Raw genomic sequence first — 25,975 nt, forward strand, 5'->3', positions numbered from 1 at the left:
TATTAGACCTGAGCTGCTATTATCACCTTAGTTGATGTTTGAGGGGATAATGTTCTGTGATAATGTTCTGATAATGTGATAATGTTCTGTGATCCTCTACTACTACACTAGTTGCTTTGCTAAGTTGGTGTCTGACTGAAGTCATAATGTGTTTATCTAGTTATTTTTCAGTGCTGCTTTCCTCACCTCTACCTCCCATGTTGTCATTTATACCTGCAAAAGTACCACGTTCATCAGGTTGCAGTCACTAAGTACCTTTACTGAGGAAACAGTGCTGCACCATCCCTGGCCAATGAGTATGGGCAGCAAAGGAGCTGCTGTGTTGTTGGTCCTTAGTTTTGAATTAAGTTTATTGTATTTGTTTTGCTTTTAAATTGAAGCCAGACAATTTCTAAGCTTCCTGTAGACTTCTTTCTCTTGTATACAGCTATAGCTTAGATAGTCTTGGAGTAGATATCAAGAATCAGAAGAGCAATTTTGTGATCTTGCATTTAGCAGTTAGCTTTCTGCTTGTTAATTTTTGCTTTTTTGTTCTCAATACTTTCAAAAGGCAAGAAATGGACAGCCTTCAGCGTCAGATGGAGGAACACACCATTACAGTACATGAGTCAATGTCTTCGTGGACTCAGATTGAGGGGCAACTAATGGACTTTACTTCTACCAGTCCTGCAACTGCATCAGATCAGCAGGAGATTCCTGATGTAGAAGAAAAGAAACAGAACTGTAACGTTAGTAACCAGGAAGCTTTGACACTATAACCCCCTTATCAGTTGTCTTTCTTCCTATTGCTTTAAGTATGTAAACAAATCTTTACCAAAATTATTTATTTAGTCCATTTTTAAGAACGGTGTTTCAAAGTTGTGCTTTTGCATGTAGAAGCAAAGGACATGGTTTTGAGAAACTGGTGTAATATTAAATGCAGAACATGCTATTCCAAGGGTTTGTTTCAAACCTTACCATAATAATTCTGGTATGTTGGGGGCTGCCAAGTGGTAAATCTTCAGCTCATTTTGGTGTTAAGAGATTCAGATGAAGGTTTAAAATGAGGTCAAGAGGAGCATCTGGTTCCAACTGTGTATTTGTTTAATCTGAGTGAGTTTGTTAAGGAATGACTGTTAATTATGTGATATCTGGGGTTTGTTGTTTGTTTTGTTTAAATGTGGGGTGTGGTTTTTTCCTCTATCTTGGGTTTTATCCAAATCACAGGGAAAAATAACTTCTGCTCATGTTCAGCCATTAGCAGTGGTTGAGAACTTGATATTCTGAACATCCTCTCTCCTCCCTCCTATAATCTCTTATTCTTGAAGCTCAGATTACAGATATCTTTATTTAAAGAAAAAAATTCATTTGAAGCCATTTCTAGTTACAAAGATGACCTCTGACCTACAGCAAAAGAAGACTGTAAAGACAAGCAATGCAGAGCAGTATGTACCTTTGGCAGATCTGCCTGGGATGTTTTCTGAAGTATCAGTTTTTCTTTTACAGTCACAGGCCAGTAGGGAGCTTTGCTTCACTGCACAAACACTTCTTGCACCTTTTTAGTTCGACTTTTGAAGTAGACACCCTTGAAAAAAGGTATGTGTGTAATATATATATATAAGAAATCATAATTTTTTGACTCTGAATATCTGTTCTAATATGCTTATATACTGTAAGATAAGGCTGACATGAGGGGGTTTTGTTACTGTCGTTGATTTAATGTTACATTTAAGTTCGCTGGTTTTTGACATACTGTACAAGTGGTTTAGGGAAATTAGCCCCTAAAGCCAGAAATGTAATTATTTTTACTTTAAAATACAAAATTATAATGCCTATAAAATTATTATTTTTATTAGCTTTATCTTCTTCCACACACTTCCCCTACTTTTTGCACCCTCTATTACAAGGTGACCATCATGAATGGAAATGTTGGTACTGTGGCAGCCCCTCTGCAGGGCACCTTGACTAGATCATTATTAAAGCAGCCTGCTTTAGATTCGTTTGCCTTTGGTCCTGTTGCTCCACGTGGCTCATAGTGCAGCAATAAACCTGCCCTCTCTTTCAAAAATCCTGTGTGGAGGGGGACTTTCTTTCAGAAATTCCATCAATTATATCCAGTATAGTTTGGAGTTTAAAAAATCCCCAAAATCTACTAAGTATACAAGTAGATTAAGTGGCGGGGGGGGTGCGGAATTCTAGTTTCCGTATTTTTCCAGAGATTGCTGCTGCTTTTGGATGGGTTTGGTAGTTGGGGGTGAATGACTGTAGTTTGCTTAGGACAGTAGGATGTCATGTCACTGTAAGTGACAAAAGGCAAAAAATAAGCAAACAAAAACCCCAAACCCACCTGTATTTATCCAAAGTCTGATTTCTCAGAACTAGCAATTCAAGCTCCAGTCCAGTTGAACGCTTTGCACCCAAAGTGTCTATACTGACTGATTTCATGCCCCTCAGCTACTGGATTTTAACTTACGATTTATTGAGATCAAAGTCAAGTGATGCTAGAAGTCAAAGTTTTGAAATTGGTGAAGGAAGAAATGCATTGTCATGGCATTAAGTGCCCGTCAGACAGAGGTACCAAACAGTTCAAAGAACAGTCAAAAGCTTTACAGACTAGCTTAGATACGTTAATGTCTGCATACTGCCGCAGTCTACTTTGCAGAGTATATGGTACTGATTATCTCACTGCTGTCATGTTCTTGAAGTTGCCTGTATATTAAGCTTAAAGAAGAAAAAACCCCAATGCAGTATTGTTACAGAACAAAGTTAGAAGTATGTAATGAATAATATATTCAAGTATAAAAAAGTTTTCAAATGTTCAGGATTTTAAATAAACTTAACACTTGTGCGGCATTAATGTTGCTGTTCATTTTAGTAAATACACTGCCTTCAGTTAAGAATTCATTATGTTTTAATCTCTGAAGTTTGGCAACACTTGTATGGACAAAGCTTTTATAAGGTATCAAAGAAGCCAGAATTGTTAGAAGCCTTCGTAGTTCTTCAAAATCTCTGCTCTACTCTCCTTTTTGTATCAATAATCATACTGCATTCTGTTTTCAGTGCAGTCCTGCATTTTCTCACTAGCTCCTTAAAGACATCTGAGGTTACACAATCAAGTAGCCTTAGGTGCGTCCTTTTCTTTTTGAAGATGAGGGAGCAGTGGTGAAGTGCTCAGGTTATGTTTCCACACTGACCCACCTGTTGCTCTCTGAAAGTACCTGGACATGAGGTATTTTTGCTTTATATTCACCTTGTGTTTTTTCTACAAACAGAAGCACCATGCTTAAATGAAGGACAAATGGTGAGACTTTTGAGGGTCTAAATCTAGTGAGGTACTAAGTCAATTAATTTACAGAAGTCACTGGGAAACCTTCTAGAAGGAGTACACAGCACATGATAAAAGCAAGGCCTTTTATTTGAAGCTCATCAACAATGTTTCTTAATTATCCAGAGAAATAGTTGCTGTTTTATTAAAAAGCCTCACCCTGAGGCTGAGCCTGCTTGCTCTACAGAGCTTCAGGTCTCTGCTGTCTAAGCAATAAAACAAACTAGTTGTAGGAATGAAAACTGTCTCCCCTCTGTCTGTCACAGCAATGCCAGATCAGAGGAAAATCTGAACAATACTCTCTTAAAGACTTGTCTTTTTCTTTTTCAAGCACTGCAATAGAATGTATTTTCTGTGTCTGTTTCTTCAGTGGTTGCTATCTACTAAACCAAGTCTTTATGAAGGAGAAATGTCACTGCAGTGTGTTTCCCAAGTGATTAAAGTTGGTAAATGCTGCAGCATTACTTATTCAGATGCTGTTTGGGGTTTTGAGAACTCTTTAATAATTTTGCGTTTAAAAAAACCCAAAACCAAAACATGGCCAAAAGAACCCAGCAAACTGTACAATGGAAAAAAAATGTTGGAGTCTCTGATGTTGCTGAACGTTGCATAATGCTCCATTCTATTGTCTTCCGGATTTCTTGGAAATATTTGTGCACTGTATTGGGATCAGTTGAGCCCCTTACCCACTCATGCAAGGGGGGGATCTGGTCCCATACTGTTTATTCAGGCAATACTCTAACTGAAATACATGAGAATTTCACATGTGTAAAGAGTAAAGTAACATCCAGAATGGAAGTTCTGGTGCTTGCATTTTCATGGATTATGTATTCCTCCATAGGGGAGTGAACTGCAGTGGCATGGATGTTTTAATGTTAGCTATGAGAACCTGAAAGGTGCACTGGGGACAGATAGTATTATCAATATAAATTTAACTTAAAAGATGACAAATTCACTACAGGTGATGCAAAAGTACGTGATTTATGTTTTATTAACTTTGCCAGGGAAGTGTGAATAGTTGCATGTGACTTGCTGTGACCAGAGCCTTTAATTATTTTCATGTGAAAGCAATTACTAGTCCAAAGTAATTACTACTGCTCATCAGCTGTCATCTGATCACTCTTGTCTTCTATACTATTGTGTAACACTTCAGTCTTGGGCAGTAGGGCAGCCTAATTTCCAATACAGATGCACAGATTTCTAGGGAAAGATATTCTGGATATTGTAAATGAAATACTGTTATGTTTTATACATGACATTCAGTAATGTCTGCTTAGGCTGTATTTGTAAAGATAGAAGTTAATAATTTCATGTTCTTGAGTGGGTAACCCAGGGGATGGAGGAGTTACGCTATGTACAATTAATATTTATGATCATACAAAGCATGTTGATTATAAAAATAATGTGCATAGGAATTCCTTTAAAAGTTTTGTGCAATAAACTATTTTTGGTAAAGGGCTCCATGTTGTTTCTACTTTTAAAGAGAAAGCGATACCATCTTTTTGGGTTTGGACAGTAGTTTTTAGGTTTCTGAACACACTGGGTGGTCTTTCTAAATAAGGTGTGGTTTTTTCCTTAAAGGTGGCTGTTATTGCAGATCGATTTTTTTTTTTATATTTTTTTTTTAATGCACCTGAAAGAGTGTATTTCCATTACATTTACTTTTTCCTGAGTTTGCTGAACATGTCAGGAAAGACATGATGAGTGGATCTCGCTTGGCCTGTATTTGCCAATGTGCACTTTTGAGTGTGCACAATGAAACGATGTAGAAATCATCATCTTGAGTCTTAAACTGGCCAACTGCAATGAGGAGGAGAGACACAACTGTACCTTGCTTAACTTTGAGTTAAAGAGTTGCTTTAACTTTAGCATGAGTTAAAGAGATGTTGTCAACTTCCTGAAGGCCTTTTTGTCTCACCATTTAACCCAGCAACCAGTCTACATCTTATTGTACAAGCAGCTGTACCCATAAGGTAGGTATAACATGACTAACAGGCTGACTCGTTTAGGGCTGTGGAGGGACTCGTTTCCTTTCTGTGCATTAGGGGCTTCCTTCATGATTTTCCATCTCTGCCAGCTTCTCAGAGACTACTGCAGCAGTTTGAGGCTAATGCTTAGACTCGGCCTTCCTTTTTGAAGGAGACTCAACCCGCGTGTCTTCTCACACACCAGGGCTCCTGCAGGTAGCAAGCCGCGTCCCTGGCCGAGGGAACGATGACTAAGTGTACTCCTAGAGCCTTGAAAACCGCCGCCCGCGCTGCCGCGGCGCGCAGCTCCATCCTGCGTTCTGCTGGAGCAGCCAGCGGTTCAGTGACCGCAGGTTCGTGGGGCTTCTCCTTCGCTGCTCTCGCCGCTGGATAGCGCCAGCCCCACAGCAGCTTCCCCCGCCCCTACGGCCCCCGACACCTGACATCCGGGAACGACCGCCGCGAAGAAAACGCGGCCGTTTTAACGGTGAGTCGTGCGGCGGCCCCGCCAGGCCAGAGCTGTGGCGCGGCCCAAGGCCGCAGGGTCCGCGGCAGCCGGTGCCATGGCAGGGCCGCGGGTTGCCCGCCTCCCGCAAGGCCAAGGCCCGTTTCCCCGAGGCGGGCGCCCCGCACCGCTGTGCGCCGGGCCGCTGCTCCGGCAGCGGCGCCGCCTTCCCGTCATGCCCCGCGGCAGGCCGGGCAGGGGGAGCGCTGTCTGTCAGGCAGCGGGCAGGGCAGGCCGGCGTCTGGCGGGGCGGGGCGCGGCGCGGAGAGGCGGAAGCCGGGAGGCCGCTGAGGTACCGTCCCCGACGGGCTGCGGGCGGTGTCTGCGTGCGGCGGGGCGCGGGCCGGGGCATGGAGCGGTGGGTCGGGGCCGCCGCGGGCTGGGGCTCCCTGTGGGGAGCCGGCTGGGGCCGCTGGCCGTGCTGGGAGCTCTTGGCCGCTTGCGCGGTCATCGGTGCCGTGGGCTGGCTGTTGCGGCTGCTGCGGCTGCTGGAGAGGAGGCCGGGCGGCCGCGGGGCGCCGGCGGCGGCCATCTCCTCCCCGGTGCCCCTCTCCTCCTCGGCGCCACTCTCTGCGCGGAGCCGGCGCTGCAGCGGGAGCCGCCCAGGTGAGAGACTCGGGGAGCTCGGCGGGGGGTGGCGCTGCCTCTCGCTCCGCGGGGGAGCCGGCGGGGCCGCGGGCACCGCCCGGGCAGGCCTGCGGCCGCTCGGCCTCGGCGGGCCTTTCCCGCGGGCGGAGCTCACGGCGCCCGACAGCGGGCCCGGCCCTGCCGCCCGCTCCCTCTTTGTCACGGCGACGGGGCCGGCTGCTGCCCGCGCCGCCCTGCTCCCGGTACCCGCTCCCGGTCCCGCTCTTGCGCGCTGCTCCCAAACCCTCTCCCGCGCCGAGCTTGCCGTCCCTTGCTGGGCATAGCAATAGGTGTTCGTTTTTCGCTCCTGAGAAGCCGTCCGGTCCCCCCCGTCCACCGTTTCCCCCACCCCCTTCTGGTCGTGGCTTTCCCGTAGTTTATTCCAAGTTTGTTTTGCAGTTCTCTTTCTGCCACGTAGCTCTTAACTGTTGGTTAATTTGGCAACAGGCAGCATAGGCAAGTACCCGACTGCACAACCACAATTATTCTGCCATGTGCAAATCCTAGCAGTCGAAATAGAGCCAGAGATGGGATCTGTGTCTCGCGTAATTCCTGCCTCGAAAAGAAAAACCCACCTTGTTTTCTTACATTGCTCATTTACTGCAGGATTTAATAAGTAATGGAATAAAATAATATTTCCACCTTAAAAATCAGTCGTTCATTCTCACTTGGGGAAGTATTTTTGGGGAGACATTCTGCTGTTTCATACGTGATGCATTCAGACAAGGGGAAATACATTTCTTACTCATTCTTCCAGATTTTGTTTGATTTGGAAGAAGGTTCAAACATGTGGTTGTTGTTGCAGTAGTTATTAATATTTGTAAAGCTACTAAAGGTAACTTGTGTGCTAAGCTAGAAAAGGCAGCTGCATCAATGCTGGCTGTACTCTGGATCATTTGAAGTTACATGAAATGCGTTTTAAGGTTTAAATAATCACCTTTTGCACCTGCAAATGATCAAAGAAAATGATTGAAGAATCATCTTAGAACAGGCAGTTGCGTATTTCTGAGATTGCAAGTCACACCTTTCGTTTTGGACAGATCAGAATAGGTGATGTGGTTAAAAAGATTTTTGTAGAGAACTCTTTGTGCTGACAGGAGATCTTAAACCGAAGATTGATTTCTTCACTGTTGGTCTGCTTTGTCATTTCACTAGCTGATTTAGTTGTGCCTGAGTTGTAATGGGTGCATGAATAAATGCTTTTTCATACCTAGAATACTTTTTTTTAGGATGAGGAATAAAATTTTAGGTGCTAAGTTGTATCAAAATGTAAGATACCAGCGAAATCATTCGTTCCTGACATCTACTTAACCACAAGCTAAGAGGAAAGATTATGCCTATGCCTGCAAACCCAGTGGGCATGAATTACACATATGTAAGGGTCTTGTCTTCTGCAGATTGATTGTGCTGGTTCTGAGCCTTAAAAGTAGGAGCATTCTGAGTTAATTCTTTAAGGCATTACATTATGTTGACTCTTTTTTAAAGTAAGTGAGTTGTTTCTGCAGCAAATTTTTTGGCCTCGAGTTTTCATCTTTATTGTCTTTTTTCAGTTACGCAGTCTCAAAATCCTTAGCATGGCAATTGACCTTAGGGCTACATTTTATGTCTTGATTAAAACATAATGGCATCACATTTATTTTTAAAAAAATAGAGGATTAAGAACAAAAATTAAGTGAGAAGATCTTTCGCATCGGTCTTTGCAGTCTTGTGGGCAAGTCAGATAATTCTAACAGTGAGGTTGCTTGGAGGTTCAGGAATCATAAGGGAATGGGAATACTTTGGGGAGGTAGCTTAGCAGCATCAACTGGCTCTGCCACAGTTGTTTGGCATTTTAAAGCTGAAGTCTTCTGATTTCCCATCGTTTCAGTGATGTCCCAGTTAGTATTTGTGAATACAGCGACTGAGGAATGTTCTCTAACCACAAGATTTTTAAAATCGAACATTCAGGAAAGAAAAAGAACTCCCAAAGGAAATGTCCCTCCAGGAAAACAACCCTCAGACTCACAGAGCAGTCGAATTGTAGTGATATTTGAAAACCTGTTTAAAGTTTGGCATTAACATATTTTTCTGTAGTAGTTTCTAGTATTAGAAATGTAATAGTTTTGATGTCAGGTTCCAGTGAACGTTTTACTTGACTATATTGACTGTTGCTGAAAGTTACAAAGCTGCTGTGTGCCTTGGGGGGTTTTTTTTAGCGTCTGAGGAGTTTGGTTCTTCACCAGCTTAATGCTTGGGTAATTTACAAAGCAAAATTGCCGTGTCTGTAATATTGGTGTATTTTGTGATGCTACTTTTGGTAATACACAATAAAAATAAAGGAGTTTGACTATACTGCGAGTCTATGATGAAGGTGCAATTTTGGAATTATTTCTGAGTTTGTACACTTTGACAGAACTAATAATTAACTTACTAGGAGCCAGTATTTAGGGCGCTGCATCCCTGCTATTTTAGGGTTCACCACCTTACAAGCATCACATTATTTTCCCAGACAAAAGGTTCTTGCCCACTGGAGTGGATGTTCTAATTCATGTTAAGGACTGCTTGTGCACCATGTTCATAAGGCAGGAGAGCTCACCGATTGCGGGCATTTCTCATACTGACATATGCATCCACAAATGCTCTTTTGAGGAGATTTAACTTAAAGTTATAGGTGATACTGACTTCATACCTGGGGGATTGCTTTGTCTCTAGTGGAGTAAGATTAGGAGTTGTATTACTCCAAATATAGCATGACTTAGAAATAAATCAAGTGGAAAAGCTGCAGATGTGTATTCCAGTAGTCTTAAGTTTCATAAACTGAGGATAAAACCTGGAATTGAAAATAAAGTACTAAAAATGCCATATACACCTCTCCAGACCAGTACAACCCATGAAATGGGTAGGCAGTGAAGGAGGGGCCCGTTTAAAGAGGGAGTGAATGCAAGCTAGAGGAATACAGCAGCCTGATCATTTCTGTCCGGAAGCTGTCCTTCCTAACTAGTGCACAGCAGGAAAAAGTCACAGCCTTTGTGGAGATACATGGATGCAGTATCTGATGAAATAACCTGAAAGCTTCATATGTTCCTGAGGTGCCCAAACCCTGTGTTTTTCAGTTCTGATTTTCATAGCAAGAAATTTGTAATGACATCATGTTGGGTTTAGTATCTTCTTGCTGACCGTGAAGAAGCTGTGTGTGGATTATGTTGAGGAAAGTGAGCTGTGGGATTTGTAGTATCATATCAGATAGAAGGATTTTCCTTTGGAAGTGGAGAAATTCTTCCAGCTCCTGCTCTGTGTTGGAGAGGGAAATCTGGAAAGGCCAGCAGTTCTTGTCTCTTGGTTTTCTTCTCAAAACAGGGGCTGGGAAACAACATCTTGTGTAAATAGTTCCAACCTTGCATCATGGCCAAAGGTAGACTGCCGTCGTTGCTGCATCGTAACTTATGCCATATACTTTTGTCAGCTAGAAATTCTTATGGAAATAATAGAAATGGAGTTGTGCTTTTAGCTGTGGGTGCTGCCTAACCAGAATCTCTTACTGGGGCTAACTACTTATTCTGTTCTTGTATTCCATGACATAGACATATTGTGCCTTCTTTGGCAGGAATCAAATATTTCCCAGTCTGTCATAAATTGTATAAACATTCTGGGTTGAATTTTTACTGCAAAAGAGATTTGAAAAGGACAAACAAGAATAAAATGTAGGCTGTAAATGCTCTTTCAAGTGGTTGTGAGAGAGGGAAATAAACTCTTGGTGTAAGTCCAATAGCTTAAAAATGTTTTTAATGTGTTGAGTTTTTATTTTGTCTTCCCTGCAAATGCAATAATCTCTTCAGAATCAAATAAATTGTTATGAGACACTTTTATCCTTGGCTTTAATACAGCATTTAAATAGCAGGAAAAAAAAGCTATGATGTTCTTTATAGTTTCTCTCCTTTCTCTTTCACTTTTCTTACAGGTGAAGTAACGATGGATGCAATATTAGCCCGACTGAAGCAGCTCAGCGCCGATGAGCTTAGGCAAGAAATAATAAGAGCAGGACTGAAATGTGGGCCCATTACCTCAACCACTAGGTTTATTTTTGAAAAGAAATTGGCCCAGGCACTGTTGGAGCAGCAAGGAGCTCAGGGGGAAAAAGGATCTGCTGTGTCAGGAGAGGCTGCTGGAAATGTCCCATCTGACAGCAGCCGGGCAGAAGCACTGAAGGCTTTGAAAACCATAGCAGTGAATCACAATGGTCATGGAAGTGTTCCTGAAGAGGTAGACTTTGGGTACTGTGTAGGTGTGAACCCTCCAGAAGAAGATGTGATGCACGTGAACGGTTCAGCTGCAGCCTGTGGAGCAGGAGGTGTTGATTCACAAATTAGTACTCAGACACCATCCAGAGATCCTCCATTGTTCTATGGTGTTTGTCCAGTTTATGATGACATATTGGCAAGGAATGGTAAGCATTTATTTTATTTCCAATGATAATCATTTTACAATGATGTCTAAATAAACCTTTTTCTATATCATGAATGATATAAACACCATTGTGTTAGTGCTTTAAGCATTACTTGAGTTATTTTTTGTTTCTGTGAGTAATATTTATTGGATCTTCTGAGGCACAGGAACAGTTATAAGACATCCCAGGTGTTCTGCCGTAAGAGTTAATACACATAACAGTCCTACTCAGTGTAGCTCAGATGAAGAAAAAAATTTCCTACTGCTGCTTTCATACCCATTCTGTGCCTTTAATTCCTCTCAAGAATAAAAAGTAATCCTGCAAATAAACGATCAAAACCATATTTATACTGTCATCAGTTGAAGCTTAAATGATTTAACAGATCTCGTACGTTCCTTTCTGTGTTAATGCCAAATGGTATCTAGAAGCATCAGTCATTCTTTGCATTTTATTGATGAATACTGCAATAAGGAATCAGTAAATTACCTAGTGGCAAGGTTACAGTAGAGCATAAAGGATTGTTTACTTTGAGACAGTAGTGAGTATTCTTTCTCATAAAAAAGTATCTTCAGAATTCTTAATTTGAACAAATTAATGCTAACGCAAAAGGAGAGAAAGAGGGATTTAATTAATATCTAGGGTTCTTTGTAGAGGTCTTAAAGTTGTGGCAGTGGATCACTTACATAGTTGATTTTTCTGAGCAAGAGAGCATTGAAAGCAGTGCAGAGGTGAATAAGCTCCAAGTTAGCTTTTCAGTGTGGATGTGAGATACTTGCTTGTTGAAGCTGGCCCATCTATTTAAAAAGATGGTCAGATGTGGATTGATATGAATGGCTGAACACTGTACACGTATTACCTCATGTTAGCTGGAGCGTGTGAAATTCTTCTACTTGGTTTCCAAGAGAGAAAATTTAAAAGGACTTTTGATTCTTAAGCCACGTTTGGTAGAGAAAACAATTTGAGACCAAAGCTGGAAGGGTAGTCTGAGAATTTTGAAATCTGTTTCTAGGAACAAATCTGAGATTATTGAAATAACTTTGATTGTACTTTATTGCAGAGAGAATACATGTTTATGAAGATAAAAAGGAAGCTCTTCAAGCTGTTAAGATGATTAAGGGTTCCCGTTTTAAAGCTTTTTCAAACAGAGAGGATGCTGAGAAATTTGCTAAAGGAATCTGTGATTATTTCCCATCTCCAAGCAAGTCCTCTTCATGTCTGTCTCCAGTGAAAATGGGATCATTTAACAGAGGTAAGTGAGGCTGTTTGTGAACAGTAAATGCAATACAGAGTCTGCTGGTTTTTTAAGAGAAGAAGCAGCGATTTCGTAACCAATATACTAATAATAGAAAAAAATTCAAAGGATGAAGCATCTTAATGAACTGAAATCCCCTAGAGTGGTGGTGTTTAAGATGAGCTGTACAAATGTTAGATCACAGGTTCAGAGCTTACTCACTAAATAAAGTTACTTTCTGACAATATTTTCATGTTGGGGTTTTTTTTCTGTGAAATAAATTAGAGCAATAAAAAGCATATTTTATTTTCTAATTAAAATCTGGGTTTACTTCTGTATAAAGTGATGCTGTCACTGGAGAAGTCGTCCTTAAAGTTACTTGATGCTTTTCCAAGAAAGAAGCGCCAAAGTTTGTGTGCAGAAATAAAAAAAAAGCAGCAGAGTATGTTGGAATCTTGTCATTCCTTTTCTGAAGGATTACCACGGAAGTAGAGCAGAACCCAGGAATCAATGGAAACACTGCTTTTTGTGTTTAAAAGCATAATGTTTAAAAAGCTTTAAAAGCATGTGTGGTTTCTGTGACCTGTTATGATAAAGTAAACTGGTTACTTTTAAAAGCAATTGTCATTGGTTTGGTTTGCATGGATTTTACACTAAAAAACCTTGCTTCTCTTCTAACGCTGAGATGGTGGTAATGGCCTGCATGGATATGTTGCTTGATAGTCTGTGGTTATATTTGGTAGGATTTGATTTTACTCATGGACTTCAGGATTTTCAGGTTTAGTAAGACGCTAATAAAATTGGTCAGTATATTAAAACTGCTTTATTTTTGAGTAACTTTGTGAGTTCAGAAATAAAACGATGAACACGATCACATTTCCCAGTGTACCTGGTAGTGAGATTAAAAGTACTCAGCAGCCACAGCACTGCAAAAATAATTTTGATATTCAAAATATTCATACTTCTTGTTGAATTTTGATTGGCAATTATAAGGTTTACGAGTCCCTATTAAAATCTGAAACAGTTTTACAGGATGATTGTCATGTTCTGCCTCCCTCCCTATTACTAACTACTACTATTTTTGAATGTCTTGTCATTGACCTGATTTTTTTTACTCCTGTACGTTAAAGATACAAAGTTAATACATATTTTAGATTAAAACCTTATTTTCATGCCCTGGGTATGAAAATAGTAATCACTGAAAAGAATGTATCTAGAAATATGTTACTTGTGTTTTGATAGATGGCTTATGCTCTCCTGAGACCGAAACTGCTAATAAGGAGAGAGCCAATAGCTACAAAAGTCCACGTACTCAAGATCTTACTGCTAAACTTCGGACAGCTGTTGAGAAAGGAGATACAGCAACATTTTCAGATCTAATTTGGAGTAACCCTCGCTACCTGATTGGGTCCGGCGACAATCCGACAGTTGTACAGGTAAAAAAATATAAAATAAATAAATGCAAGTTCTGCTTTAGTGATTTAGCCTTGATAAGTGGAACTGGAAGAAGTGTTGTTTCCTACTCTTTGTTCAAGATACCTCATGCAAATTTTTGCAGTGTTTGTTGATAGTAGCTGAAAGCTGAGAGGAACATGGCAGTTGTCTGTCTTGTGTATGTCACCTTTCATAGCTGAGAGTTCGCTTTTCTCCAGACGAGCTACAGTAAAGGAACTGAGCATGCAGTTCTTCAGGGGAAGAATAGTTTTGTCCAGCAGAGAAAGAATAGTCTTGTCTTCATGTAGTACTGATCTCCTCTAAATAATTCCAATCTTTTTGAAATAGAATGATTTTAAGGAGTGGGTGGTTCATAGGCTGTAACCAGGTGGTTCCTACAGCACTGTGTACCTCGCACCACCGTCAAATTTCAAAATGTGCTCTGCATCTAAAATCCGTGTACAAGGTGCCATTTAGCAGACGCTGACAATTTTACTTTAAAAAATGAGTTCCATCAGACCAGCTTTGTGAAGTTATTGAACTTCTGTATGTAATATATTACCACAAACTGAATTTTACATATATACATACACACCCCTTTTACACACTGAACTATCTCCTTCTATTATGTGATTTCTTAATATCCCTTCTTTTCCACATTTTTGCCTATATATAAAGAAATACTATATTCTTATACTGCAGCTAAGTATAAGAATATTGTTGTTAATTGTAAGAATAATGTGGGTATAAAGGTGCATAAGTCTTTACAATATCATATAATTTACTGCAGTTCTGGATGTTTATGTATTGTTTTCTAATCATCTTTTCCTAATAAAACTTTAAGAAACAAAAATCTAAATATAAGACTCAGTGTGAGAATCTTTGTATTTCCACAGTTAAATTAGGTAAGTGTATGGGCATAAGAAAGCTGTTTAGATTTCAATTCATTCTAATGTTTATTTGGTTTATTTTTCAGGAAGGCTGTAGGTACAATGTCATGCACGTTGCTGCCAAGGAGAATCAACCTGGCATTTGCCAGTTATTACTGGACACTTTGGAAAATCCAGAATTTATGAGGCTTATGTATCCAGATGATAATGATGTCATGTTGAAGAATCGCATCCAATATATTGTTGATCTTTACCTTAATACACCAGATAAAGTGGTAAGGTTGGAATGTTTGACAGTTTCTTACTATTATGGAAAGAACTGGAAGGTGTTAAGGATGTGAGAAGGGGGCACTTCTAGCAAAATGAGTTTTGTGTGTCTTAATAATCATTATTCTATAGTGTGGTGGGAAAAGATGTATAAAGAGCCCTGATACGAGTCATGACTTTTATTTGCTTTTCCAGTCTCAAAGTCAAATATGTGGGATTGACTTTATCATCTTTACAGCTGCATGTGAATTTTTCCCGTTTTCTCACTGCAGGGATTTGATACTCCATTGCATTTTGCCTGTAAGTTTGGGAATCTGGACGTTGTTAATGTGCTTACCTCACACCCAGCTATTGTGAAAAATCCAAGAAACAAATATGATCAAACTCCAGCAGAAGTGAGTCTCTCCATGTCCACACAAAGCCAAAGATGTTATGCCTCATCGATATTTTTCAAGTTCAAACATTTACTAACTCTGTAGATAGAGGCTGCTTGTAAGATTCTAGTGTCATGAGTAGAGTGTAAATCTTCGATGGCATTAAAAATAGTTTATGTTAATTGTATCTTGGGAGAAGTTTGAGGTTTTATGATTCACTGCATTTTCTTTGCACTATCCATTTTATGGATGTGGCTGTGTTTAGTGGTTTGTTCTGTTATGGATTAGAAGTCCTGGATGAGATGGGTAGAGGCCAATAATGTGACTGTTCAAAAAGAACACGCATTTCAGTTGTTTTGAGATGTCTTATGCTTTACTAACAAACAACTAAAATTATATTAACAGGTAGTTTGTGAAAGAAGCAAGAATAAATCTGCAGAATTGAAAGAAAAACTAAAAGAGTACTTGAAAGGTCTGTATGCAGAGTTTTATACTGTATCAGGCATGTGTTCTGGCTCTTTGCTGTCTTCTGTTTGCCTTCTGTTGCATTCCTGTTCATAAATGATGGTAGTGTGCAGTGTTGTGAAAACCAAAGAGAAACACTGATGAGGAACAGAAAACTTCTTGTCTTTCAAATTGCATGGGCATTGCTCTTGCTGTATGGATCAGAAGGTTATCCTCAGAGGTCTGTAATGTAGGCATGGCCCTTCTTTTATTCAGCAAGCCTGAAGCAGAAAGTTTAATCTAAAAGCAAACAAAAGGCCTTTACAGAGCAAAAGATTTATATGTCATGTTGGGGAGTCGTGTAATTTCTTTGACATAGAACTTTTCACTATTTTGTCACATGTGGGTTTAGGCATTTGCAAAAGGGGGTTTTGCATTGAAGATCCTTAGGGAAGGGATATGTGTATCGACGCAGGTATTTCTGTATTTGAGTGAGAAGGGAGCCTGTACTAAAATACAGTCTGTAAGCAGACAATAAATATTGAAACAGCTTAAATTACAAGTAGTTTTGCTAATGCAATAAATTCAGATGGTTAAATATATGGTGTATTGATATTCTAGGAAGAAGCAGCAGGCTAATGTAACACAGACTTCTTGAGAAAGCTCTGTATTATTTATTTTAGGCCGATATTATGTACCGCTCTTGAGAGCAGATGACAATTCCTCAGCTCCTGTAATCGGTGCTCCGTGGTCACCCGATCAGATAGATGACAATCCCCAGAGAACTTTACCTAAATACACGGGCAGCCCCAAAGACCCAGTGCTGTCCATAAGAGCTTTCGCAGGCCCCATGAGCCCCTCAAAGGTGAGAACTTCATATGACTCTAATGCCTATTTTTTAACCTTTTTATTCATAAAGAACCAAGTAGTACGTGTTGGGATAGTTTTAGAGAAGTATTGATTGTATAGTAGGCACGCAAAACCTTTCGTTTTCAGGAGGAATACTTCGATACCAGTTAAACATATCACAAACTTACAGATATTTCTTCGGGTCATTCATTTAATGTGAACATACTGTAAGTATGACAGCTTTAGAAAGGGTGACTGAATACAACTGAGGACTTTATGTCTGATGCTTGAATTCCTCAGGATAGAGTTTTACCAAAATGCTTAATGCTTTTTCTCCTACATATGCTGGTTGGTCAATTTTCTGTTCACCTGACAGAAATGTAAATTCATGTTATACTCTGAAAAACTTTAGCTGGCGTGTAAACAATGCATTATTTTGATTGCTGATAGATACTTCTAATGTAGGAATGTAAATCTTGGTTGTTGTTGCTGATTTCTGCTATACAGTTTGATAGTTTACAAAAGTCTGATACTTTATTCACTTCAGGAGTTAAAATTCAAACTTCAAAATAGCAATATACTCTTAATAATTGTAACAAGTCTGGGGAATTTTATATATATATATCTATATCTATATATGCAAATACCACCTTTGCATCCTAGAAACTCCATTAGAATGACATGGCAAAATTATAGGACATTCTGTTTCGTGCTGCACACAAATTAAATCCAGGCAGACTTGGTATCTCTACAGTTTACTTTAAGATGATTGTACATTATGATCTTTACTACTTTAGTAAGCAGCGATGAGATCAAAGTAACCAGTAATACCAGGAGGAGTCACTTTAGATCCGATGTGAGACTCTTCATAACCAGAATTGAGCAATACTTGTGGCAGAACTTGAGTTGTTTAGCTGTTTGCTGTCTACATGTAAAGGTCTTCTAGAGCTGTAGGTAGGCATTCACCCAGCACTGAGGTAGCTTCATATCCTGAGGGTAGGATTTATAATGATTTCTGTTTTTTAAAGGCTGAAGAATTTCGCAGGCTTTGGAAGACTCCGCCTCGAGAAAGAGCTGGCTTCTTTCACAATGTCAGGAAATCCGATCTGGAGAGAGGTGTTGAAAGAGTTGGAAGGTATCTAAGAGAGTGTCAGTATAAAAAATTAGCAATGGACAGAACAATTAAAAGCAAAAGACTTGTGCTGAGAGTACAGTTATTGCTGAACAATATCTTAGGGCAAAAGTGACTGGCAGAAATACTGTATGAAGTATATTCTAGTTTGTTTTTTACTGTATTTTTTGTAAACAGTATTGCTAAAAATGAGACCTCTTAGCTTTCAGAGAAAGATGTTTTAACTATTACTGATGTTAGCTGTAAATGCTTTTCACAAATATTTACTTGCCTAATTTGTCAGAAGATCTACAATTACGCATAGCCTACTTCTGTAAATGGAGGGACTGTTAAAAAGATAGCAGGGTGAAGAGACCTTGATACAAATGTGCTGCTTTGTAAAAGCTGTGTGTTGTCGTGTGTGTCCTTGCTGTTAAAATACCTATATCAGCAATATATGGAAAAAACATACTGTTATGAAAGCTAAATGACCCCTCACTTCCTTCTGCCTTCACCCAGTCCCAAATACAAAAGGCTATTGAATGGAATATCATTCAGATTATGCTTACATCAGTAGGGATTCATCTCTATCTGATGTCTAGATAAAGTCAGTATAAAAATAGCAGTATTATGGTGCTAACTGTAAGATTAAAGATTAAATTTGAAAACTGTTGTAGAAAACCGAGATGATGCTGTGTTTGCTGAGGATGTGCGTGTGGCTTTTGCAGACTGTTGACTGTAGCAGAATTGTGTTGCCTCGCTGCGCGTTTGTACTCCTGTTAATAGCTGATAACGTGTTCAGAAAAGTTATTGTCAAACTAATATTTATGTCTTCACAAATGATTCGTTTTATTTTATTTATTGCAGGGAGTTAGCTCATGAGCTGGGGTTCCCGTGGGTTGAATACTGGGAATTTCTGGGCTGTTTTGTTGATCTGTCTTCCCAGGAGGGGTTGCGAAAATTAGAAGAGTACCTGAATCATCGGGAAATGAGCGAAAAGGCTCAGCAGGAAACAGGGGAAAATGAAACCTGCAATAGATATAAAACTCCCCACCCTTCTGGTAAGAAAAGGGCAAATGCTGCAAACAACAGTTCGTACCTAGGGAGAAGAGGGAGAGAAAAGCTTGGTGCCCAGGGGAAGTAGTATTCACCTGTTGTGGTTGCTGTTATTAATGTGTTATGCAAACAGTCTGATAATAGCATTGACAAAGTAGCTACCAGCACTGCGAGCATAGGAAAATTGGAGCAGACCACATTAGATATTCCTTATCTGTCCTGCGAAGTACTTATGTTTGCTTGTAGCTCCCAAATGAAATTCCTGTAAGGAGACCTCTATCCTTCAGTATGTTTTTACTCAGAGCATTTGGGAATTTATTTTAGAGTACAAAATTTTGTAATCTACAGATAGAGAATAAATAACTTTTTAAAATAAAAGAATAATTCTTTACAGTTGAGGGTGAAAGACGCACTGAACAACCCGGGAAACCTTTTATACCTTCTTAGACCGCTGTTTGCCATGTGTTTATGGAAGGCACACATTGGTCCCAAACCTTTGTGCTGCTTCCTCCTCCTCTTCTGTGGGATTATGGATCCAAAGGGGCTGTGGTACTGGGATAAACCGGGCCTGACACCCTGAAGGATAATTGTTGGACTAGTCATAAGCCTTTGTGCTTTGGAAGAGATGAAAACTTAAGCTGTTCTATATGAGCAACATTTTCCTACCCTATTCTGCTTTATCCTGACTTTATCCTTTGTTACTGGTTAATGACTGAAGTGGGGAGTGTAGGAAATACAGCTCTCAAGTGACTGGGATATAAAAGGTTATTTGCAAAAAAGATACAGCCGTAATGTTGTCCTTTTACATTTGTAACTTTAGTTGGGTCAGTTTATGCTGTTGCATAAATAGAGAGGGCTTCAATCATTAGAATAAGGCATAAAGATTGCGCTCTGTTGAAAGCCTTTTTATGTGTTGCTCTTATTAAAATTGTTTGCAGGCAGGAGTAAAAAGTGCTGCAATTCTGTTTCTGTTGGAGCATTTTTGGATGATGATGATGATGACATGAGCTTAGAAGAAATTAAAAACAGGCAAAATGCCGCACGGAATATCAGCCAGCCTCTCATGTCCAAAGAACCCAGCATCGATGCCATCGGAGATGCCGAGTGTGACATCTTGTCCATGGGGCATACAGTAAACATCATAGAAACATCAGCTCACCCCAGGCACTATGAAAATGCAGCTTCTTCCAGCAAAAATGGGTTTTGTAATCCTGTGTCCAGCGAAAGGATCATTAGTGACAGAAAGCATTTGCATGATGGAGAAGAATGCCTTGTAGAGCCTGTTTGCAATTTGATGTCGGAATTTGAAAGCCTGTCATTCCAAGAACAAGGGGATGCCAGAGAATCAAATAAAATCACTGAAAAAACTCAGAATGAGAGAATTCTGGCTGAAGGAACAAGTCAGATGAGAATATCCAAGGACCATCTGGATAAGGCCTGCTATGCGGTTTCACTGGCAAGTTCTTCTGAGCCAAGTGTTACAGGCAAACCTGGAGAGACCAAGTTAAGGACAGAACACAAAATACCACTAGAAAAGGAGAGACTGTCCAGGGAATCTGGAATTCAGGCTAAGGAGGCACAACGTCAGGAACTTTCTTCCCAGAAATTTCTTTCAAAGTCTTCACCCACAAATGACAATTCTAAGAAGATATTCCTGCTTGGGTAAGAATTGTCTGTTCAACACTTATTTGCCCCTTGGTTAGTATGTATTTATGGTTATTATGTATGCAAAACAAGATGCTTTTTTGTAATACCACTGACAGCCAGGCTGAGGTAATGTGACACTAGTTGCAGTCAGCCTTGAATGATCCTCTTAGTGTGCTTCAATGCTGGTACAGAGCCCTGCTGTTCCCTTGAAACTGGAATACTGTATCTAAAACAGGAGGGAAGAGGAAGAGAAGTCTTTGTTTCAAGTCAGTTTCAGTTAACTTTGCTCTTTACCATTCATCTGACAGACTTGGGACTTCAGGATGAGCCTGACCTGGATTAACAGAGTGTTTACTAATCTCTTGGGATGTCCCCAGATTAAATTTTCAGGTTTTTTTTTATGGGACTACTGCGTAATAATGGACAGTCATTTGTGGGGGGGCCTGCTGCAGAATTCATAGAGAAACTGTTTATAGAGAGCATGGGCGATTTGTGTGCTTATATCAAAAAGAAATGTTTTGGGATTGGGATGTTCTATTGCCTGAACAAGTACATGGTTTTCTTTTGACCTAGTTCTGTTTATATTCCAGGGAGCAGCCCTCGAAGCTGGACAGTGATGTCTTAGCAGCGATAGAAGCAGTAGAGGTCGATCCACAGAAATACCCGACGGTTTACAAATGGAAACACGCGGTGCAGTCGTACTCTTCATCCGACAGGCAAAGGTATTTCTGATGAGTTGAAATGAACTTTTTAGCAGGTCAGCTGCAGAACAGCTGGAATAGCTGGAATTTCAGGCCTTGTTGCTCACAAAAACCTGGTTTAAAATATTCAACTATATTAACTGTTCGTGTGTTTCTGAAATTAATCACCAAGCCTTTTTGGCTGATGTCTGTTAATAAGGGAAGTTTATTGGTGCTGCAGTCAAATTCCTTCCATTACCCTGCACTTCAGATAACTTCATCACACCTATACAAACCAAACGTGTTTGCTGATTTATTACTTAGTACTTGGATCCTTCATTGGTCTTCATGGTAGTTGTAATGTCAGTTGGTAATTCACCCCTGTTGTGGATGCAGGGCAAGAGAGTTGTGTTGCCGTGAGGCACTCAGGGTGTGCAGAGCAATATTTAATATCTGCAGGCATCTTTTTATTACGGTTTTTATTTTTACCTCGATTTACCCTCTGTTACCCCAGGCCAAAGGAATTGTTAGTGTGAACGATGGCGTGTGTTAAGCTTTTAGAGTGTGTCATGTTTTGCTACACAAAGACTAGAAGCATTTGTCGGGACACCTGAATGCATGTTACATTGTACATATGTTTTACTTTGAATGCTACTGCTTTTGGGGACTCAAAGGGACAATTTTCATGTAAGTGTCTTCTTTTGGTAATTGTAGTAACATGAAGATTTATTTCCATTGTGACAGACAGTGGTTGATGTGGTGTCCTTGTACCGCTTCTCAAAGGCAAATTCTCTTGTCGCCTGATTTTTATGATTAATTTTTTGAAAGAAATAGGCTAATTGTCAGGCTTTTTTTCATTCTTATTGCACTGGCTGAAAGGTCCAGGGTGTTCTTCTAAAGAGCTAAAATTGAACATGAGATTTTTAGATGTAATCACTGTTCTACCGCACAAGTAAAAACGATTACTGTAATTATTTGACAGTGCTCTGCCAGCCTCCTTAATCCTGCAGTGCTACCCCTGCCAAAAGCAAAGCAATGCCTCACTGGATCACTTTCTCTTTAGGTGTGTAGGATTTTGGCTGCAAAAATCAGACCAAACAGTACGAATAGCAGTAGGTCTGTCAGAAAACTGCTTTCAAAAGGTGTGAAGTACGCCCTGTGCAGGCCTCTGTCTTCCAGCGCTGGGGCTGGTGGGTTGAGGTTTATTTATTAATTTTCAAAAACCTTTTAAAATATCTTTAGGTTACCCCATGTTTTCTGTAGTGGCTCAGCTGAAGAAATTGCCTCACATTTCTATGTGATGCTAGAACAGATGCTAGAATCAACCTTTGGCCATTCTGCCTTGCTTAAGATAGATAGAATTTAGAGGAAAAGGAAAGGTTTTTAAAGAAAAGGGGGGTTAGTTTTAACAAAGGAAATATTTTGCTCTGCTTTCAGTGAAACTGTAGATGCTAATTCTCATTGAGTTAAGAAAAAATCTGACACTTACTATATATATAAAAATGGTACGACTCGTGTGGCACCCAAACACACATTATTTTTGGGAGGCGGTGGGGAAATCACACTCAGCCCCAGCAGCCGTTGCGGCACTGACTGAGATCAGGTCGGCTTCGACCTGGGTGCCCTTTCCTAAGGAGGCATTGGGCTAGAGCTGCCCATGTGCTTCACGGGCACCATCTCTTGTCCTGATGGCCACTGGAGCACATGACCTCTTACTGATGAGGCAACATGTCTGCACGTAATCTGTTGTGCTGGCGCTGTTTCTTCTCAGACCTGTCTGACCAGTTATGATTTGTTTCTGCTGGTGCCTTATTTCTAAGATCTACAAGTGATGCTGAGTGAAGACGCTGCTCTCCTTCCGGCAGTTTTCTTAACAAAATGACTTCTTGTTTCTTTCAGTTGGCCAAGTCCAGCACTGAAGGCGAGATTCAAGTCCCAAACGGTCGCTGCTGGCCTTCCAGGTGCTTTTGTGTATCCCAATTCAGGAAGAAATAGTCCTGTAACAGGAAGTCCGGGAAAATACAGCAACGTGGCCTCATTCTCTCCAGACCCCGGGAGTCCCGGGCGATACAGTCCAGCTTGCGTCAACCACGCTCTGCTGAAGCTGCGCTACTTTTCAGAGCCTCCTGCCCACTAAAACACAACTCATCTTCCTGGGACTTCAATTATATTTTCTTTGTTAGAGTGGAGGAAATACTACAATGTTACTAAAGTGACATGAGGTTTGTACTTGGCTATTTATTTTTCCTCAATTGAGGACAACTGTATGTTAAAAAAAAGAAGAATCTATGTCTTTATGCCATATAGGAGATGATAGATTACTGGTGATGCGCGAGTAGTGACAGTGCAGTTGTCCAGTAGCTGTGAATTAACCCTTGTTGCCAGTGAAGCAGTGCCCAAACCTTCACCGAGAACTGAACCCATCGGCCATTGGCTGCAGAGCTGCTGCTGGGCTGGGGGAGGCACAGCCCCAGTGAACACACATCATAGGAAAGCAAAGTGAGGGCAAGAGGTAAAATGTTCTTCCACTTGCAGGGGGATGCTCAAAGAGAAAAGCCTAAAGCAAAGCCTGAGTAACAAAATGACAACGTTCCAGTGCTGAGTAGGGATATGAAACCCTGTGCTTGAACAGACAGTAAGTGTTCACAGCCAGCAGTTTAGTCTAGACAGTTGGGGACACAAACACACACACACACACACACACACACGCTTCTATAGACGGATGTAGCTATGCACGACTTCTTTATGCAGAAAATGTGGAGTCTTTTTGCTTGTTCTGAAGCTGTTAAAAACCACTGTGATACACCAAGTGCTTTGGCAACAGGGCACTGGAGATCACTGGTATACCTTTACATCTTAGCTTGAAGATTAGAAAAATAAATAAATATAAAGATTAGCTGGTTCTTTTTCCCACAGAAGCTTCTAACATTAGCAGGTTCTAATAGCTGTTACACAAAAGCACATCAGCAATAATTACAGCAAATTTACCAGCAAGATACCATAATGGTCTAGTTTGTCCTGTCTTGGGGTAGTGGCCAGTGGCCTGTAACTTACTTCCCAACTGTAAAGAGAGATAGGAATAAGGACTAAAAATATTTTTATTGAAATCTAAGCTTTTAGGATGTCTCAAGGCTTGATGTGGTAATCAATTTTTGTTACAGCAGTCAATAATTCTATTCTTTAGCCTTCTATGAGACTGACTTGTTGCGACAGTGCGGTACCGAGACTGACAAATGCTTTTCAAAACTGAAGACAATATCCATTATCAAGCTTAATGGTTGTAACGTTGCTTGAAACAGAGAGCTCTAGTGTTGACAGCTCAAGGTAAAAGAAAAAAGAAACCCTATCGTTACAATTTAAATCTGATCAGAAAATTGAAGTCTGCCAAGGCAGTGCTGGTAAAAGGGATGGGTTTGGAGTCACTGGTGCTGCATGGTAAGGAGCGGGAGGCACGGACCTGCCTTGGTGGCTCTTAAGCCAAGAGTACCACTGAAGAGACAGAATGGGGCAGCACGGGGGGGGCTGAGGCTGGACGTGAGGATGTGGGTCTGGAGCTCGGGCAGTGCGATGCTGGTGCAAACGCTGCCGCATGGACACAAGGGCACACCTGGCAGGAGGGTCGTGATTTGGTACAGACCTAAACTGCACTTAACACTCCTGCAAGCTTAATAGTGCCTTTTGTAACATATTTTTTTAATTACACTTTTGTTCTTTTAGAAGTTTAAAAAAAAAGTGGCATCCACTTACTATGGGCACGTAAAATAGTTTTTCTTCTGGGCTTTCTGAACAGAACATGTTTTAATGTCTCTCAGTTGGATTATTTGGTGCGACAGCTCTCCACTGGGGGAGAGCATTCCTGTCTTAGAAATTATTCTTTAAAAGATTTTTTTAAAAGCTCTTTCTTTATAATAAAGCCTATTTCCAATAAGCTGGGCATTAGAAAGAGCTACTTGACACAGCTGCCTGTTGGTCAGTGAGATGCCTGACATGGAACTAGGGTGGGAGGGGGTGTGGAGGATGTCATTCTTTAAGAGACAGTTTAAGAACCCCACAGCCGTGTCTTGCTGCACTACCAGGGACATTAACTGACTCTTTCCCCAGGGTTCTTTTCAGTCTGGTTTTTCATTGCAGTAGGCTCTGTGGTCACAAATTCCTACTGGGTTTGGGAATTATTTTTATTTTTTTTTTTTTAATAATTTAATGGAAATGATGTTTTTGTCATTCTGGAGAAATGATTCAGATAATGAGTCAATTGCCTGATCCCCTGTTAAAGCCAAATTCCTGGGGTGAGGGGCCACAGCTGCTGTCATCTACCCTGGCCCTTCTCCAGCCGTTGCCCTTTTAACAAGCTTGCTACAGAGAGGGATGCAAACACTCGTACTTCTTCCCTTTTACTTGTATTATGTTTTGATTTTTTTTTTTTTTTTTAAATATTTAAATGTATATTACTGGTATGTACATGTAGACAGACAACACCCCCTCCCACGTTTCACTTTGTAATTTTGGTTTGGTTTGGTCAAGAGAGTATTTTTTTTACCTGTCTTATCTAATGCGCATTTAGTCCAGTTGTACTGCATCTTTAAGAGGTCATTTTTCTAACAATATCTACTTCAGCTATTAAAATAAATAAATAGCCATCTATGTAGCAATTTGCTTATTCATAATTGTGCTCTTCCACACTGAGCCTGTGGCGACACTTGAAATCAGATTGATAGTGCTTGTTTTTCTTGGCCAAAAGTTCACTTTTAAAGGTGCAAAAGATTAGTTGTGGGGTGTGGTTTTTAATTAGCCAAATGTATTAAAAAGTTGCCCCACTTTCCATTAGGAAATAACAAGCAATTAGCTACACATGTCACACTGTGTTCAGTGTGGGGCACGGTGCAAGCAGCTGGGCTCATACCACAGCCAGTCATTACTTGGTCCTTACACAACTCCATGCATTGTTTGGGTGTGTGCACAACACCCAACAACGCATGTAGTGTTTAAGGATTATGCCACTGAATATACACACCAAAATGCACATTGGATTATGCCAGTAGGATTATGCCACTGAAAACTCAAATAGTCTTAAAATGTTTGACACAGGAAGTCACAATACTGTGAAAACTATGTTATTAATTTTAGATTTCATACTTCCCTCCCCCCGCCCTTAAGTGCAACTGAAGG

At 40.5% G+C, this 25,975-nt stretch overlaps 2 protein-coding genes across 9 annotated transcripts in view; both read left to right on the plus strand.

The window, feature by feature from the left end:
* GOLGA3 (golgin A3) overlaps positions 1-4,762 on the plus strand; it is a 30,372-nt gene extending 25,610 nt beyond the window's left edge. For 3 of the 4 annotated variants that reach the window (XM_030501046.1, XM_030501048.1, XM_030501049.1), the window contains 2 exons: positions 551-728; positions 1,486-4,762. In XM_030501046.1, coding sequence (XP_030356906.1) covers positions 551-728; positions 1,486-1,542 — 235 coding nt within the window. In that variant the 3' untranslated portion in view covers positions 1,543-4,762. Of the gene's footprint in view, positions 1-550; positions 795-1,485 lie in introns of all 4 variants that reach the window. The other variant, XM_030501047.1, reaches the window with a different exon arrangement.
* On the plus strand, positions 756-24,955 carry ANKLE2 (ankyrin repeat and LEM domain containing 2). 5 transcript variants are annotated; one of them, XM_030501051.1, is made up of 13 exons: positions 756-1,575; positions 10,341-10,826; positions 11,884-12,075; positions 13,300-13,493; positions 14,468-14,656; positions 14,921-15,043; positions 15,428-15,494; positions 16,150-16,331; positions 17,344-17,450; positions 18,294-18,487; positions 19,421-20,144; positions 20,720-20,851; positions 22,709-24,955. In XM_030501051.1, the coding sequence occupies exons 2-13, from the start codon at positions 10,352-10,354 to the stop codon at positions 22,944-22,946; spliced, it is 2,817 nt and encodes a 938-aa protein (XP_030356911.1). In that variant the 5' UTR covers positions 756-1,575; positions 10,341-10,351; the 3' UTR covers positions 22,947-24,955. The 5 variants fall into 5 exon arrangements, with proteins under 5 accessions (XP_030356911.1, XP_030356913.1, XP_030356912.1 ...); XM_030501053.1 differs by lacking the exon at positions 756-1,575 and adding an exon at positions 5,611-5,758; XM_030501052.1 differs by lacking the exon at positions 756-1,575 and adding an exon at positions 5,991-6,068.
* The last annotated feature ends 1,020 nt before the right edge of the window (positions 24,956-25,975 follow it).

The sequence above is a fragment of the Strigops habroptila genome, chromosome 11 (genome assembly GCF_004027225.2).
Source record: "Strigops habroptila isolate Jane chromosome 11, bStrHab1.2.pri, whole genome shotgun sequence".
In the NCBI taxonomy this organism is placed as follows: domain Eukaryota; kingdom Metazoa; phylum Chordata; class Aves; order Psittaciformes; family Psittacidae; genus Strigops; species Strigops habroptila.

Excerpts from the sequence above, each read along its gene's own strand:
- ANKLE2 (XM_030501050.1), top strand. The coding sequence starts at position 6,127 with ATGGAGCGGTGGGTCGGGGCCGCCGCGGGCTGGGGCTCCCTGTGGGGA. Across the intron at positions 13,494-14,467 it reads ACAATCCGACAGTTGTACAG|GAAGGCTGTAGGTACAATGT; the intron begins GTAAAAAAATAT and ends TTTATTTTTCAG. Across the intron at positions 17,451-18,293 it reads GGTGTTGAAAGAGTTGGAAG|GGAGTTAGCTCATGAGCTGG; the intron begins GTATCTAAGAGA and ends TATTTATTGCAG.